The sequence below is a fragment of the Oculina patagonica genome, chromosome 6 (assembly GCF_052425735.1).
Source record: "Oculina patagonica isolate OP01 chromosome 6, crgOcupat, whole genome shotgun sequence".
NCBI lineage: Eukaryota > Metazoa > Cnidaria > Anthozoa > Scleractinia > Oculinidae > Oculina > Oculina patagonica.
Genome location: NC_135763.1, coordinates 29,278,788 through 29,297,237, shown reverse-complemented (window position 1 = coordinate 29,297,237; position 18,450 = coordinate 29,278,788). Strand labels below are relative to the sequence as shown.

Genomic DNA, 18,450 nt, shown 5'->3' with positions numbered 1-18,450 from the left:
GCTTTATTTTATCGGTTCAAGTTTGCTTTTAGTTATATCTTTCTTTCTTCCGAACATTTTTAACTTAAGGAAGCTTTCTAGCACTTTCCAACTTTTAACAGAAGCTGCTACTAACAATGATGATATCAAACAATTGTCCAGTCATTTCTAGGCATCGCAAACTGTCGTTTTTATCAGGATGTCACTGTTTACCGAAGCAACAGTATAACCTGTTGAAAACACCCTGAATACTCCCCTTTAGCGCTAACTTCAAAAACGAGCACGGTGCACCACATTTTTTATTATTGAGTAATGATCTGCGTGTTAAGATGCAACTTTTTGCAAAGTTTTTTTTTTTGCTGAGCTGGTTCAGAGCCACCTGAAATTCCCGGTGTTTATTTTATTTGTTTGTTTGTTCTTTTCTATGTGTTGTTTTTGTGTTTCAACAGCTACATCAGGCCCGGAACAATACAACCCCCATTAGATTTTGTTATAAAAAGAATTATCCCTGACAGAAGGGTATTCGACTTTCACATAGGAGGTCAAAACAACACTCAAGGGAATTATTGTTATTTCATTGTGCCTCTTCTTGCCTCGTGTTGCTTCATGTTAGTTATGGCCCCTGCCGGTCTCCGAAACAGATTATTAAATCTCCCAGATACAAAGGAATTAATTGAAGGAGCTTTCAAAACAAGTGCTTGTTCTATTTTTTTTTTAATTACGGGAATTTGGTCTCTTAGATATTTGACCCGTTTCTGTAATTGAATATTGAATCGGCGGAACTCTATTTTCCAACCCCTTTTTAGCGCAAAATTGGTGTTATCCCCTGATATAACACACTAAAGTACGCAACAAAAGCAAAAAAACCCTCTTCATTAAGCAACAATATTATACAAAATGTAACGAGAGAGGTAAAGAGAACTATAACTCGGACTACGTTACTTACCTCCATTCGACGATAAACTTGTAACTGGATAGGGGGAGCTTATATACCCCAATAAGTTTTAACCATAACACGTTGAGATAAGGCCAAGTAAAAAAAAAAAAAAATAAAAATGTTTCTCGTCCCCGCCGGCTACATTTTTAAGAGGGGGGGGGGTGGGTGCTTCCCCTTTTTAATTTTTTGTTATTGAAAACGTTGGAACGAACATAAGCTAACAGGCGTTAATTTCACTTTCTACGTAGCTGAAAATTCGGTAATACATGGCTTTTGTCTGCCTTTAAATTCTTCCTTTTAAGTCAAGGCAAAATTTTAAAGCCTTGGTACGCTAGGCATAGGGCAATAACTTTGCAGTATTTATTCTGCAAGTTCCCTTCTGGGGGAATTGACGATGGAACATCGATGTTCGAACAACATAGGTAAGGAATGCAACAGAATAATAAAAAAAATATTAAAAAGAAGAAGAAAAAAAGCGCGCCCGCCCGCGAGAAACATTTGTTTGTTTGTTTGTTTGTTTTTTTTTACTTGCCCTAACTCCACCAAAATTAGCTGCATCATAAACAGCCATTGCGCATGCTCTGATATTCCGCGGATTAACCTGGAAGAACTTATCAATGATGCGTTATGCTCGCTCAGTTCATCACGTTGTGTTTTGTTTGTCACGCCAATGGAATGTTGACATAAGGGACATTTTGTAGATGCTAGGCAGCTTTGTCTGTCATCTGTGGGCCCTGGAGCTAAAACTGTTCTTCCTTTGCGTTGAATTTTATAGAGCCATTAACGCTGTCGCTGTCTCTGTCGGTACAGGGACAACAGATTGCTTCATGCATTTAGCAGTTATTCTACTCATCTTGGCTTTGTCGTGCCTTGGCAAAGGTTCTGAAGGTTTGTGTGTTTGTGTTTTACATTTGACCACTTTCTATTACGTTTTGTTTATCTAATTGGCCATTGCGATGCTCTAAATCTCTCCTTCAAACAATAAAGTCGTGGTTTCGAAGTCTTTTTTTCCTTCAGGTTTAGAATTTTCTGAAGGAAGTACCTTCGTAGCCATCTTCGGACCCCACCAAACGCAAGCGCACCGGCACGACCAAAGAACAACATTTTGTATCAAACTTAAGAACCTTAGCGGTGCAGTCGCTTTATCGATTAACTGAAATTTGTTATTTATATCAAGGTCAAACCGTACGTGAATGGTGAAAGAATTTTTCCAATTTATCAGAAGAAGCCGTAATTTAAGTACTAATTTACATCAACGTAGGGTTACATAGCTTATTTTATTTAAAACAGCGTGAATACTGCTCGTGCTCACGCTTACATTTAGTGCAGGCTTTCGAGCTTCGGGAACATATCGTGTGTTAACTCTCACAATATGTAAACACGTGACATGCCACCTCACACTATTATGAGCCGAACGTGCGGAGCTCATAACTATTCTTGATGCAATGGAATGATTTGCAATAGATTTAAAATATATTTCTTTGTTAACCCTTAATATGATCTTTAACAAAACTAACCCGAGTGAAATGGTTGACTGAACTTGCGTGTTGGATGCCCTCTGTGGCTATATACATCCTGTTGTCACTCGTCATTGTGACACATGGTCATGCAATCTCGTCGTCTTACAGAATACACAAAACTGAGATCGTTTCCCAAAAACATCTGCTATTTTGGAGATTGGTCAACCGTGGCACCTATGTTAAGAACTTGCTCGGCTAAAAGCCAGCCTCTATGCAAGGAAATGATCAACTCACTTATATTAATATTGTGTCAAAATGATATTTAAATGTTTATGGCATTTGAAGCATTAGTCGATTACGTTGGATAACGTTATCAAAAATCGAAAATTGTTAGCCGAACCAGAACGAATCTGATCTTACAAAAGGTTTGAGAATCGCCAATAAATATAATGACTTTGTTTGATGTTTGAACTGTTAGTTACATATAAACTGAACTTAAGGCGTGTTTTCGATTTGATGTATTTCAAAATTTGAATATGAAGTTTTTATTTCAAAAATTGAAAAATTTTGTAGATGGACACCAAACAGTCCCCTGACAACCTGAGGTGCCTTGTGGGGGGTCAACTGTCTGGTAGCTTTCCAAAAATAATATTATATCTTCTACTCCTTTTTTAAACCTCTTAAAATCTCACTCAAGATCACATTTGCCCCCGCCTTAATAAAAATAAACTAAACTAAAAAGGACTTTCCCAGTGTTAAATCTCTACGGGCTGTTAAGTTCACGAGACAGATGGTCTGAGTTTTTTTTAAGTAGTTAAACATTCGGATAGCATTTTCTTATCAATCAAATATAATGTAAGAGAATGTGTTTTACTACAGAGTGTGGTAAAAGACCTCCTTTACCTCGAGTTATTGGTGGAAATGAAGCCGTTCCTCACTCCTGGCCTTGGCAAGCCATGCTCGAAATCAAATCCAAGAACAAAGAAGGGAAAGTAGGGAATTGGACACACAAGTGTGGAGCTAGCCTGGTTCATCCGGAGTGGATCGTGACCGCAGCCCATTGTTTGGCGTTTGATCCAGATCCAAGGATATACAGGATCATTCTAGGTTCGTATCCAAATAACCCCCCTCCCCCCTCCCCCTCCCTCACCTCGCCCCTCCCATAAATAAATGTATATTAGCCAGTCTATCCTAGTCTCCTACGCAGCTGTTTTTGGGTTGTCACGTAACCCCCCCCCCCCCCCCATCCCTCGCCTTCTGCATCCTCTTCGGTGGGGGGAGGGGGAAGTGTTGCATAGAATCCCAAAAAACGGTTGCAAAGGAAACTTAGTCTATTCCTAATATATGTTTGATTTCATTAACTAGCCGCCACGGAAATATTTTGGTTTTGGCTTTCACTTTCAAAGGTGATAGTGAATAATTACTTCTACCAGTCCAATGGTGCTATTAAAAATTATATCACACGCCTAAATGCAGTTTGAATTGGGTGCTGCAACTTCTAAGCGTGAATCCAGCATTCATTATTTCCTGGCAAAAGTTACAATCTCGGATAGATCCCATTAATTTTTCTATAACTGACTAGCTGCAATCACAGTATTTCTCTTTGAAATGGTGTGACTAACTACATACTGCACCTTGCCTACTTTTGACAGGAGCCCATGATCGAACGAAAAAGGAAGACACGGAGCAATATTTCGAAGTTTCACAGTTGTATATACACAAACGATACCAGACGGATTCGGGTTACGGTCACGACCTGGCGCTTATACGACTGTCAAGACCGGCGGTCCTTAATGAAGCTGTTGGTTTAGTGTGTCTCCCGGAGCAGGACAAGAGAGTTGCCGTTGGTAAATTGTGCTACTTGACAGGTAATTCTTCACATAAGAGGCCTCACTATCACGGGTATTTTGCTAAATTCAAGGTCGAAGATGTATTGATACTATTACTAAATACTTTCTTTATATACACGAAATGCACCAATAACAACCAAGTTATATTAACTGCACTGAAATGTTGGAGGGATAGCAAATTCAAATGAGATGATTTTGGCGCCTTTTTTAGGGTAAAAAAAGAACCAGATCTGCAAAACGTTTTCAATTCGAGATGGAAAGCTCCATTCGTAGCTCATAATAACGCCTCCTTGATACCTTCAATCATATTAACAGGATGATGTACTAGCATAGTGATTTTCAACAATAATAGACCAAATGTTGTATTACTACGCCATTGAAATGATTGAAGTAAATGTCTGTTTAACTTTTAAAAATTATGCTCGTGGCGCTCTCATCGTATCATATCTTCTAATCTCATCTCATCTCATCCCATCTCATCCCATCTCATCTTATCTCATCTCATCATCTCATCTCATCATCTCATCTCATCTCATCCCATCCTATCCCATCTCATCTCATCTCATCTCATCTTATCTTATCTCATCATCTCATCTCATCATCTCATCTCATCATCTCATCTCATCCCATCCTATCCTATCCCATCTCATCTCATCTCATCTCATCTCATCTCATCTCATCTCATCTCATCTCATCTCATCTCATCTCATCTCATTTCATCTCATCCCATCTCATCCCATCTCATCTCATCTCATCTCATCTCATCATCTCATCATCTCATCATCTCATCATCTCATCCCATCTCATCTCATCTCATCTCATCTCATCTCATCTCATCTCATCTCATCTCATTTCATTTCATCATCTCATCTCATCATCTCATCTCATCTCATCTCATCTCATCCCATCTCATCTCTCTCATCTCATCTCTCTCTCTCATCTCATTTCATTTCATCTCTCTCTCATCTCTCATCTCATCTCATCTCATCTCTCTCTCTCATCTCTCTTATCTCATCTCTCTCTCTCTCACTCCTCTCTCTCTCTCTCTCTTTCTCTCTCTCTCTCATCTCATCTCTCTCTCTCTCTCATCTCTCTCTCTCTCTCATCTCTCATCTCATCTCATCTCATCTCATCTCATCTCTTTCATCTCTCCCATCTCATCCCTCTCATCTCATCTCATCTCATCATCTCATCTCTCATCCCATCTCATCCCATCTCATCTCATCTCTTCTCTCTCTCTCTCATCTTATCAATTTTATTTTTTTCAGCTTACATTTTATTATTTTTTTTTTTTTTTTTTTTAAAATTTGTAAACGCCTAGAGCCCTGTGCGCTATTTTTTATTTCTCTCATCTCATCTCTCCCATCCTATCCTTCCCTCTCATCTCTCTCTCTCATCTTATCTTATCTCATCTCTCTCTCATCATCTCTCTCTCATCTCTCTCTCCCATCCTATCCTATCCCATCTCATCTCATCTCATCTCATCTCATCTCATCTCATCTCATCCCATCTCTCCCATCTCATCTCATCTCATCTCATCTCTCTCTCTCTCCCATCTCATCCCATCTCATCTCATCTCATCTCATCTCATCTCATCTCATCTCATCTCATCTCATCTCATCTCATCTCATCTCATCTCATCTCATCTCATCTCATCTCATCTCATCTCATCTCATCTCATCTCATCTCATCACATCACATCTCATCTCATCTCATCTCAGATCATCTCATCTCATTCATTCATCTCTTCTCTCATCTCATCTATCTATCTATCTCCTCCCTCCTCCCCCCACTCCCCTCTCTCTCTCTCTCTCTCTCTCTCTCTCTCCTTCTCTCTCCCTCTCTCTCTCTCTCTCTCTCTCTTCTCTCTCTCTCTCTATCATCTCATCTATCTCTATCTCTCTCATCTCATCTCATCCCATCTCATCTCATCTATCTATCTATCTTCTTTCATCATCATCTCTCTCTCTCATCTCTCTCTCTCTCTCTCTCTCTCTCTCTCTCTCCTTCTTCTCTCTCTTCTCTCTCTCTTATTCTTCTCTTCTCTCATCTCATCTATCTATCTATCTCATCTCTCATCTCATCTCATCTCTCATCTATCTCTCTCTCATCTCATCTCATCTCATCTCATCTCTCTCCCTCTCTCCCTCTCTCTCTCTCTCTCATCTCTCTCTCTCTCCCTCTCTCCCTCTCTCTCCTCTTCTCATCTCTCTCTCATTTATCTTTATTAAATAAATTTTTTTTTTTTTTATATATATATATATTTTTTTAAACATTTTAAAGCGCCTAAGAGGCCTGGGCGCAAAAATATATTATATTATTATTATTTCATCTCTCTCTCTCCCCTCCTTCCTTCCCTCTCTCTCTCTCTCTCCTTTCTTTCTCTCTCTCTCTCTCTCTCTCTCTCTCTCTCTCTCCCTCCTTCCTTCCCTCTCTCTCTCTCTCTCTCTCTCTCATCTCTCCCTCTCTCCCTCTCTCTCTCTCATCTCATCTCATCATCTCATCATCTCATCCCATCTCATCCCATCTCATCTCATCTCATCTCATCTCATCTCATCTCATCTCATCTCATCTCATCTCATCTCATCTCATCTCATCTCATCTCATCACATCACATCTCATCTCATCTCATCTCAGATCATCTCATCTCATCTTCATCTCTCTCTCTCTCTCTCTCTCTCTCTCTCTCTCTCTCTCTCTCTCCTCTCTCTTTCCTCTCATCCCTCTCATCCCATCTCATCTCATCTCATCTCTCTCATCTCTCATCTCATCATCTCATCATCTCATCTCATCTCATCTCATCTCATCTCATCTCTCATCTCATCATTACATCTCATCTCATCTCATCTCATCTCATCTCATCTCAGATCATCTCATCTCATGTCATCTCATCTCATCTAGTGCAACTTTAACAGCCTGTAAAGAGGGTCTTGAAAGGGGTTTGGAGGTCGAGGATATAAATCCCATTTCCGAGCCCAATTTTGCCCAAGTCCCATTTCCCGCCCTATTGTGTTCCTAATTTTTTCCAAATCCCAGTCCCAGTTCCATTGTTTTTTATCTGTGATTCCCAGTCCCAGTGACCCAAATTCCATTTTCCGGGTGAAAATTTTCCCAAATCCCAGTTTCCGTTTTAGCTCTTCATGCCCCTCTATTGCCAACGTTAATCCTTAGTACTTTGATCGTTAAATCACAAAATTAATTCGACGTTAGTTCAACTACACGTATGGTAGGGAATTTTTTTAGGAATAATTTTAAAATTGTTTTATTTTCAAGGTTGGGGAATTTCGGTAAGTAAAGGAAAAGACAAAGCCGAAAAGCTACAGCAAGCTGAGATGCCTACGGTTAACTATTCAACCTGCTCTAAAGGAAATTCATTCTTCCAGCCCATCGACGATTTATCGATGCTTTGCGCTGGTTTTGGCGGGAAAAGCCCTGTGAGCGGCTGCAACGGCGACAGTGGCGGGCCTTTAGTATGTCAAGAAGGCGGGAAATATGTCTTAAGAGGAGCAGTGAGCTGGGGAATACCCGGATGTCCTGGCGGAAACACGTTCTCTGTTTTTACTCGTATAAGTTCTTTTACGGATTGGATTGAAGATCATATGAAGAACAGTGACATTTATTAGTTTATTTGTCCTATCATTTTCGTTGTTTCTTGATTGGCCTTTTTGACATTCAGTTATAACATAGAGTTTGTCTCTAATTCGTGATGTTGTCATGGCGACCATGGAGTGCAATTTTACCCAGAATTGAAAATTTCAGGAGAAACTAATAAGTAGCTTTATAAAATTGACCCTCTCATGTTTTGATTCAAATAACACTGTTTTGTGACGTACATATAATAAAACTCCACGGGTATTCGATTCAAAATAGCGGTTTCAGTTACGTGATTCCGTAAGTATCAGGCCTTTTTCTTAATGTTTTTGAACTTTGAGCCAAAAGCTTATAAGAGGAACCTCTGCACCTATAATATCACGCGTTTGCAAGAGCGTCGAACCTGGGTACTGATTGCTTTCTTTACGCCAATGACAAAAAAAAAAACGCTCATGAGTTTAAACATGTTGATATTTTATTCAATGTGTCAATAATCATCTTGGGAAACATCGTCTTGATGCAAGGAATGCCCATTGACTTTCACTTAGCTGCAACGAAGTAGAAACGGCAAAATTCAGCTGAGGCTATAAATAGCCGTTATGCACAAGAATTCACTACTAACAGCAAGGTCCTGCGTGCGAAAAGCAACACTACGTGTCTGAGCGAGCTTTGTTCTAGTTTAAATGGAGACTTTAAATCAGTCGCTTAAGCATTTCCAATAAAATCATATATATTCCATTTTTACAAACTGTCATTAAGCGATCTTCACTTATGTCCAGGATTGAACGCAGGTATTGTTTAATAAATACTTCATGTTTGACATTATTTGCCGGAATTCGGTGTGTTTTGGTGAACTTTTATTAATGAGGACACCTTGTGATGCATGTCATAAGAAACATGCATATCATAAGCATTCAGTGTTCAATCCTGGACATATCGACAAAATAGAAATTGTTGAAATTTTAAAAAGCTGATTTACCTTGATGCCACAACCCCATGTTAAAAGGCTTGGTGGACCACGGGCATGAATAAAGTTAACGTGGTTTTTTCTAGCTGATGGGGTATAAATTAGTCTGTACAGTCAACTCTCGTTATAGCGGACGCGCTCGGGGCGTGTCCCTAATAGCGAGAGTCCGTAATAGCGGGGTGCGAGATAAAAAAGTGCCGTTAACATACGTTAAATAATAGAAACTATGACAAACGTATTAACAGTTGTGAACCTGCAAGCTGTCGTTGGGAATGGAGGGTGAAAAAGCAAAGTCTTTTGTACAGCTACTGAAGGAACTGATGCAAAAATAAATAATCCAGAAGCCTTTTAAGTGCGTTTTACAAATAACAAACGACAGACTGCAGTTTTATGTAATTATGTTATATGAGAAGTTCATGGTGTCCGCCTTATCGAGAGTCAAAACAATAAAAACTGTCATATTGGTACCTCGTAAGTGTCGGTTATTCTGTAATAGCGAGAGTCCGTAATAGCGGGAGTCATTTTCAGTCAAACCTCTATAGTTTTCGCCGGGAATCTAGATTTTGTCCTTAATAGCGAGTGTCCGTAATAGCGGGGTATCCGCAAGGCGTGAGTTGACTGTACGTCCCAGGGTTAAGAAACGTTTACGAGGATAGTTAGGCCCGGTTCAGACGCCGTACTTTTCATGAGCCGAACTCAATTCGAATTTGGACCGACCCAAATTTATTGACAAAAGTACGCCTCTTGATTCAGACGCCGTAATTTTTGGCCGTTCCGAGGCCGTTCCTAATACAGTTCCAATAAAAACCAGTCAAAAAATACATTATAATAATTTATGAATAAGGATCGGCTCATGAAAAGACGGCGTCTGAATCAAAGTCGTTCCAAAGGCGTTCCACAGGCGAAATTTTCGGCCAAGCCAGGCGGGAAGAACGGGTGAGCCGTTCCAAATTGAAATGGCCGTTCTAATTTGATTCAGACGCCGATCTTTTCATGTACTTAATTCAAGGAATTAAGTTGGGCTCATGAAAAGATCGGCGTCTGAACTGGGCCTTACTTGACACTAACCTTCAGCACCTTCCGCATGTCTTGTCGCAGTTCTTTTTCACGTAATCATGGGAGTTGCAGAGATACTTCCATAGGTGGCACTCCCTATTGTTATCTTTGCAATCTAAAATTAAAAACATCAACAACATCGGGAACGTAACTTGGTATAAAACCACACCTTCTACCATAGAGCTCGGCAAACATAAAGAAACAAGACAATTGGACAGTGTCACGGCCGAGTGAAGTTTATTTTATCGAATTTTTCTAAATTCTCTCTATCAAACTTAATGTTTGCAAAGAAATTACTCTCATGGTTCTTAATGACAAATTACAAATAATTGTGTCTCCCGGGCATTATAATTTTAAGATACAAACAAACGAGTTCAACTTTGAAAACTGTTTAGCCCAACATTATTACATTGGATGTTTAATATATCTGAGATAGGGAAACAAGGCGAACAAAAAGGGACGAAAACAAATTCCCATTTATAACTGGTACATTCAGATCGCTTCCAAAATATAGCATTTATTGAGGGAGTGGTTCAGACTTTGCAAAGACATGATTGAGGCCCCATTAGGGGGGGGGGGGTCCCGAGAATCCCGTATCCCATTATTTTTTGGCCTAAATATCCCGTATCCCATTAATTCCAATTAATTCCCATTAGTTCGATATCCCAAAATCTCTTTTCTTAACATCCCGTATCCCTATAATTTTCTCCCCAAATATCCCGTATCCCTAAAACCCCTAATGGGGCCTCATGATCGAGCTGCTATGTCGATATTAAAATTATTCCACGTCTCATATGGAAGGGTAAAAATGAAGTTGGAAAACCACCATAATAATGAACAGTGACGTTGAAGTTCTCATGGCGACTACAGCCACGACCGTATAGAATACAGGGAATGACTACTTGGGGTAGGGTTAGGGTTACCTAACAATCGATTGATCATCATAGTGAGGGAACCCGGGGCCGTAACCAGACTTTTGCCATAGTCTTGCTGGAGGCTCATGCAGGAGTCATGGCTTCCAGAAGATTTTGAATTCTAAAACCTTTAAAACTTTTTCAGAGACATTTTTCATGAAGTATTTCTTGAGAAAAATTAATTTTGTTCAACTAGGGATTTTTTTTTTGTTTTTTTTGTTTTGTTTTTTTTAATTTAAAAATCTAGACGAGGCAAGTGCCTCGTCTTGCCTCTTGCTAGTTACGGCCATGGAACCTAATGATGCATCATTCTAAACAACATTGTGCTTAGCACTTAGTTTTTCTATTTATTAAAGAAACGAATAATTTACTTAATGTATTATAGAAAAAAAAAAAAAAAAAAAAATCTTACCTTCCTACAAAAGTTTCTACAAAAATATAACTTCTACAACGTTCACTGGAAATTACAAAAAATGACAGCTCTAAAAGGTACACTGTCACGGGCATTTTTCTGCTTCTCAGTAAACAGTACTAAAACTGGCGAAGTTCTCTCGCACGTACAAGAAATGAGCCTAGAACATCAAGATAATAATGTAAGGTAAATTGTTGTTAAAGGAAGATTATTAGTTTTTTAGCAGTTTTTTCCAGCCCACAAGGCCAGATCTTTAAAAAGTCAGGCTGACTTTTACAGTTGAGATTTAAAGTTCCTGATGGCATCACAATAATTATAGCTTGTTTATAGCTTTAGTCACTGGCATGGTAATTTTTAACAAAACTGGACCATTAAGTGGAGAAGTGGTAGCAAGTCAAATACTCGGTAAAAAAGATTTTCCGATCGAGTTCCCCAACCGGGGAAGTCGAACTCATAATTTTCCCGAATACCGGTTGGAACGCTTTACCCACTGAACTATAGGGGACGCATGGAGAACGAGGTCATATACTGGGTTCTTTTGTGTGACACATGTCCTGCTAACTGCAAGGCTCAAATATGTCCACTTACATATACGTGAATGGTGACTTGGATAAAGTGAAAATAAGTGGAAAAGTGGTCGCAAGTACTTAGAAAAAAAAGATTTTCCGAGTCCATTTTCACTTTATCCAAGTCACCATTTCACCTATCATGAAAACTGGACCACCATTTGTAGATTTCAATACGTCTTTAGAATCTTAAATTTTTGAAGTGAAGCTAGTGCCAGCCTTTAAACCTCTTTGGGGTCTTAGTCAGCCAAGGAAAATAAAATTAAAATATTTTGGTTAAACTTACAGCCACCGCCGCCTCCACCAACATTTCCACCCCCGCCGCTGCCAGAACCTAGAAAAATAACACAAATAAAAATCAACTTCAATTTGCATTCGCGCTTGCAGGAAATCTACAAACTGTTTACTCATTAAACGTGATGAATTAAAAAAATATCTCAGAATTTCTCAGAAATTTGCCTGAGCGATGCAGAGACCGATTACTCATGTAAACCTCGAACATGCTCGTTAGATGAAGTGACAGAGGTCGGTTGAATTTTAACATGATAAGAAATATTAGTTATCTGTATCATATCAGAATTCTTTACTGAAACAAATCTCTTTAAACTGGTTCACGCATTTGTCGTGTGGGAGTCCGGTGCCGAAAGTTTTTAACAATTGTAGGGACCATATGCCTGGCTTGTTACATCGTATTTCAACTTCCAGTGACGAGCACCAATTCTTGGCATTAGCCACTATGGAAAGACTGTGTCTTTGATATATGACTTGATATGCTGGCACTTGACTCTGGTGTCTGTAATATGAAATAAGTACTCTTGCTACTTTTCTATCCACGCGTAACCCTGGGTAAAGAGGGACTGTGGCAGTAAATGTTGCTCGAGAACACAACACAAAAAATCCGGGTCAGGGTTCAACCAGGACTAGTTCTATCCAATTAATTCAAGAAATTGATTCGAGTAATTTTATGAGATTTGACTTTAAGTTAAAAGTGTAAAGCTGCTTTGTTTTAAATACTTTTTTTCTAATAAAAGTAAACTGGTTTCAGTTAACAAAAATAGTTGATAAATGCAAGAAAAAGAAAACAGTACCGTAGAGTGATCGAATGCCAGCTATATCGTCAGAATGGAGTTGCATGTTTGGAACATATCCCGTATAGTAGGGATACATGATGGCGTCACGTACATCAGAATGCTCAAGACCAAGTGCGTGCCCGAATTCATGAGTGGCAACCCACAGCAGATTGGTTCCACTTGACGTTCCGTCGGTGTATCTCTCAGCCTCGTCAAAATGGGCGCGGCCATCTGATGGAAAGAAAGCGTGCGCCAAAACTTTCCCTTGACCGTCAAAGGGGTAAGCGCATCTCCGTTCACCACTTAGACCGCCATGAGAATTGTATCCGAAGCTATAAAGGAATAAGTGAACATTCGTATAATAACCCGGAAATAGAGTCTTAAATTTTTACCATGCCTAAGTCAAAAGTGGTCAAAGGTAGCCTTTTTGGCCCCATTGAGACTAAAACCTTTCTACTGCCGAATAAAAGCTATCTTTTTTGGACACATTATTTTTAGCAATGGACGAAACATATCTCTCAAAGGGGAACTACCTTATAAATTTTAAGAGTGACAAAGCTTTATCGAGAAAAACAAAATGTAACAAAACTTCAGTGGAACCAACACTGTATTTCTGAAATTTTTAGACAACTTTTAAAAGTGAAGAGTGTATTAATTCGATAAATGCTTGCCGGTTCGCGGTTCTTTGTTTTTCGCTGGCAACATTATCGACCTGTAGCCTTCCTATTTTTTTAAGAAAATGAAAGGATATTCATTTCAGAAAAAAAAAGAATTCTCAGCGGTCATACTTGTGGCCAGATGATCCTCATAAGATTATTAGAATGTCTTGCTTTATTGCCCAGAAAATAGAGCTCAATCAAAGTAGCATGCACATACTACAAACGACAATTATTTAAGAATAAGCAAGATACGTATAGGGTTTTTTTATTAAGTCACAATACTTTCAAAGAGGCATGATCTGTAACAACGAAAACCCCAGTTGAGGCATCATCCATCTCCCCCTCCTCACCCATCCTGCCTTCTCTTTCCTCCTTGCTTGGTCACGGGGAAATAAGTAAGCATGTAGGTCAGGGAGCTAAATCAGACATTGCGCTTTGTTGTGTCTATAGTAACAAAATCCCCCTTTTTGGCGCAATTAATGCGCTGCTGACTTAGCAACTGCAGCATAACGGGTGGATATTATCAAGGCTCAAATCGATAATTTACATGGTGCCTACTGATCGAAAAAAGTTTTTAATATATTAATACATTCATTTAAGTACCTTATCTTAATGTCTGCTCTTTGAGGCCTGTCCACTCTTGTAAAAGACAAGGCCGATACGTCAGCCCAGTATTGCAGAGCCTTCCGAAAGATGCGTTCTTGATCTCCTTGAGGTAGATCTTGGCCAAAGTGAACGTAATACGTCAAACTGGTTTTTCCCCACTTTGAACCAGTTTTGTAACGTCGTACTCGATCGCTGCCTGCCGCGTCATCCGGCATGCCACATCGTGGTGTCTTCATCAGACGTATTGTTGCACTGTCAAGTCGACCGGTCACTTTAAGACCAGCGAATCGCTGAACATGCCTGATTGCTGCGTCGACGTCGTGATTTCCAGATCTTGAGGTCGATAGGTAATGGTATTGGTTCAAGAAATTCTGTAACAACAATAACATCACACGAGAACTAAACTCATATTTTTTTAGCTGTCTCTCACAAAATTTTTCCTTTTCTCTTTTTGGGAGAAGACGCTATTGACAAAATAGATGTACCGGTCACGGTGACGAATTAGCATCAGATTGCACCAAAGGACTCTTTCAAGTTTTAAAAATTAGTGATCATTAGCAGAGGCGAATCCAGACAATTCCGAAAGATTGGGCCGAAAAAATGTGGCCACTCCCCACCACCACGACAAAGTCGAGTTCTTGAAAAAGTTGCTTACAGCGTTCTCAGAGCATTTGTGACCAAACGTTAAGGCTTCGGAAATTGTTCCTAACTTCTCCCCTGATTATCTTAAGGCTGCAAGCAGATTGCACACAATGTTATAAATCGCAGTAAGCTAAAACCCTCGCTTGCGTATCTCTTCACATCAAAACGCTTATCTGAGAAGCGTATATCCCGATACATAAGTAGAGAAAGGTAGACTGAACCTTCCGACCTAATGGTTCGTTCTCACTATGCTAAGACTGCTAGAAATTTGTGTTATATTGAATTTGCGTTTGCGCTTCTCTTACCAGTGCCATTGTGTCATCATCTTCGGCGTAAGTTAAGGCCAGCGCCCCACACACCCCGAACAGTATAAACGACAGCATCACTGCGTGTAATGAAACGAAAGGTGTTTCCACCTTTAACCTTGTGCAGTGCGTTTATATGTAGTCGGATAATACTGCTTCCTTGACAGCTGAGGATACAGAAATCATTTGACAAATTTTTCTTGCTCTAAAGAACCAGAAACGCAATATTTTCATGTATAAACAGTTAAAAGGTGCTTTTTTGTTATGTCAAGGTTAGATGTTAAGATTTTATTGAAGACACGTTTGTGATTGTTGTTTGGACAACTGAATGTACCGACTTTTTCTTTGCCGAATAACTAAATTAAAGCGGGAAACACATGAATGTTATCAAGATCAGGATTAGCTGACTGCAAGTTAATTTCTGCTACATTTTGTTATGTATGTATGTGTTGCCGAAAACGTCATTCCTGTCATTTACTAAAGCTAATCATAACTCAAATTTGACCTTTAATGGTAGAACTACCATTGTTAAGAGAACATATGGGTTAAATAAAATTTTTGGAAATGACAAAAAGCCGTGAGTGACTTAAGACTTGATGACACCAAAATTTATGCAAATAAAGAAAAGTCATTTAAATTTATATTACATTTGTGAAATTCTCGTATTTGCTTAAAGAATGCCTCATAACTGAAAACGAAATGAGAAAACGACTTCAATTTGTTTAGGTGTCGACCATTTGCTGGGTTTGGAGTTCTACAGTGTATCAATATTTCAACTGTGTATGTTTTGGTCACAGCTGTTTTCTTCACCCTCAAAGTGAGACCTTCAGATCAGTTTTTAGCTGTAAAGGTAAAACTCAAGCCTGTTACCATTGAAATGGAAACTATGTACATGTAATATTAATAGTGGTGTGTATGTTTTTGTCTTCTGTTTGAAATCCATTTCCGAGAGTCAGTAAAGTTTTGATCTACTTTTGCGACGACAATATTTGTATGTTTTCTTTTCGTAAAACGAAATTAAATTTCATAAAATTTCACGTCAGGCCTAACAAGTACATGGTAGTTAGCTGGAGCAGGTGTTTTGGCAGATGTGGCAAATTTATGGTGTAATACATCTAGAGTGCAAACAGACACCCCAGTAGGGTGTTGGGCGAAAAAAAAAATCATTAAGGAGGCTCAATACATAACACTATCCGAAAACCTTGCATTCCTGATGGAAATCATAAAGAAAAGACTGTGCTCGATGAGTTAAAACCCAAAATGTAATCGAGGTTGTCCTCTTTTCCGGAAAGTTTTGAAAAAGCTACCATTTTACACTCAGCCTGAGTTCCTTCGGCAGAAAATTTAGCGATTTGTGCAGCTGAAAGCAGGTACATGCATGTGTTAAGGAAGCATTTTTGAAGATTCAAATAAAACATTTTGGTGAACTCGGTTGTTTTTCGTTGTTGTTTTGCAGGCGGCAGGAAAGAAATGTACAAATATCTATAACGCGCGTGCAGGCTACGCCATTGTTTTGCTCATTAAACTTGTTGGGTTGGCGACGTTTTCGTTGCTTGTAGTGTGCCTTTTGAAAGGTCCCTGTATTTGTAGCCACAATGTCATTCATGGCGTTTATTTTCAGTGCTCGGAATGCTTTTTAATTGCAAAAATATCGAGTTGTATGTGCAGGAAACCGGCAACAGCGCATTATTTTAATGCACCGTAGAAATGTCCATATTAGACGCAGTACCTGACCATATGCAAATTTTGTTTTGCCTTCCGTGCAGTCAACCGGAAAAGTTGGAAAATGCTGTTCCATTTGCCACTGGAATTTTCCGGAAGCTCAAACCAGAATTTTTGGTCGAATGGAAAGCGCCCCATGAACTCATTTCGATAGTGTTCCTTCTTTCATACCATTTGCCTGCCTATGGGGCTCCGCACAAGGCGCCTTCGGGAGCTCCGCTATTAAAGTACTGACCCAAAAGAACACTAGCTCTGCTAGTTAAAATTATGGCCAATAAAAATTTGCCCTACTGCCATTGTACCAGCCTTGCAATCAATCTGGTTTTATTAATACTGGCATTATAGTATGATAATACTGCATGACATTAACATAATTTTGTCTCCAGTAAGGACATTTTTTATACACTGGGGAAAAGGGAATCGGTGGCCTTATTTCCTTATGAGTGAAAGGGAGGATTAAAACATAAAGGGACGTGTTAAATTTGAAGCCAGTGATTTAATTGTGTCATATAATACTTAGTTCAATGCAAGGGATTTCTTCCCTTTAAAAATTAATGCCTATTTTGGGTATGCGTAAGGCAGATATTTTAGAAGACCAAATTCCATCGTAAAACACGTCCGCGGACCACTCTCCTTCCAAACCAACAATAACAACAAAGGCATCTCGCTCGCGCGCTCCAGCCGATTTTGTCAGGCTTAACATTTCCCAAAAATGTTTCATGGGGTACAAACAAGGCGCAAAATGCAGTGTTTTCGGATTCCCATGACATTTACTCAAGATAAAAAAGAAAAACATATTTTATTTCAACACAAATAAGAAAAAAATATGCAAAAATGGTTTCCACTATTTAGCGTTTATATATGACTTCGGAAAAACTAATATAAACTGACTGGAACAAATTACAAGATCTTGTATTTTATGACTACCATATTAATGTTTTGTTAGACAAAAGTGCGATTAAATATTCTATGGTCCAAAATTTAATTCATCGTCTGCAAAAGCAAAGATGTCCTATCAGGTTTTTCATGTTTAGATGGTACAGGCCCTTTCAGTATGTGTACCGTTCGATAACAATTAATACAGAGAAAACAACTGGACAAAAACAAACAACCAAACAAACACAAAATTATAGAATGATAGCTTAAACGCACAAATAAAACCCATATTAAAAAATAAGTCAAACAGAAATAGGCAAACGTTATAAATCCAAAAGCAAATAAAATATCTAAATAACCCTTTACGGTAAATTCAAATACAGAAAAAGATAAACAGTACTCTTGAAACTTAATTACCATTACTAACGTACAAGTACATTAGGCGTAAGAACATACAGTGATTTAAAATCAGAATCCAGATCTAGATTTGAAGATTTGAATTTCGTGCTGTGATCACGTTTGTAACAATTTCTATGTAATATAGAAATATTTGGTGTATTGATGACACCAAAATTTATGCAAATAATGAAAAGCCATTTAAATTTATATTACATTTGTGAAATTCTCGTATTTGCTTAAAAAAGCCTCATAACTGAAAACGAAATGAGAAAACGAGTTCAATTTGTTTAGGTGTCGACCATTTGCTGGGTTTGGATTTCAACAGTGTGTCAATATTTCAGCTGTGTATGTTTTTGTCACAGCTGTTTTCTCACCCTCAAAGTGAGACCTTCAGATCAGTTCCTAGCTGTATAGGTAAAACTCAAGCCTGTTACCATTG

The 18,450-nt window shown here is 38.8% G+C and overlaps 2 protein-coding genes across 2 annotated transcripts; one reads left to right on the top strand and one right to left on the bottom strand.

The window, feature by feature from the left end:
• The first annotated feature begins 1,605 nt into the window (after positions 1 to 1,605).
• LOC144658262 (elastase-1-like) lies at positions 1,606 to 9,251 on the top strand. Its single transcript, XM_078518668.1, has 4 exons — positions 1,606 to 1,804; positions 3,256 to 3,483; positions 4,029 to 4,244; positions 7,500 to 9,251. Exons 1-4 carry the CDS (start codon positions 1,618 to 1,620, stop codon positions 7,847 to 7,849), a joined length of 981 nt encoding a protein of 326 aa, XP_078374794.1. The 5' UTR covers positions 1,606 to 1,617; the 3' UTR covers positions 7,850 to 9,251.
• Positions 8,271 to 15,171, bottom strand: LOC144658284 (matrilysin-like). The gene is made up of 6 exons (XM_078518691.1): positions 15,015 to 15,171; positions 14,065 to 14,438; positions 12,821 to 13,134; positions 12,019 to 12,066; positions 9,853 to 9,955; positions 8,271 to 8,365 (listed from the first exon to the last, which is right to left on the bottom strand). The coding sequence occupies exons 1-5, from the start codon at positions 15,090 to 15,092 to the stop codon at positions 9,855 to 9,857; spliced, it is 915 nt and encodes a 304-aa protein (XP_078374817.1). The 5' UTR covers positions 15,093 to 15,171; the 3' UTR covers positions 8,271 to 8,365; positions 9,853 to 9,854.
• Positions 15,172 to 18,450: the final 3,279 nt, after the last annotated feature.

Coding starts and splice junctions, on each gene's coding strand:
- LOC144658262 (XM_078518668.1), top strand. CDS start 1,618: ATGCTAGGCAGCTTTGTCTGTCATCTGTGGGCCCTGGAGCTAAAACTG. Junction 3,484..4,028: donor GATATACAGGATCATTCTAG/GTTCGTATCCAA, acceptor TACTTTTGACAG/GAGCCCATGATCGAACGAAA. Junction 4,245..7,499: donor TAAATTGTGCTACTTGACAG/GTAATTCTTCAC, acceptor TTTATTTTCAAG/GTTGGGGAATTTCGGTAAGT.
- LOC144658284 (XM_078518691.1), bottom strand. CDS start 15,092: ATGCTGTCGTTTATACTGTTCGGGGTGTGTGGGGCGCTGGCCTTAACT. Junction 14,439..15,014: donor ATGATGACACAATGGCACTG/GTAAGAGAAGCG, acceptor TTGTTGTTACAG/AATTTCTTGAACCAATACCA. Junction 13,135..14,064: donor AGAGCAGACATTAAGATAAG/GTACTTAAATGA, acceptor ATTCCTTTATAG/CTTCGGATACAATTCTCATG.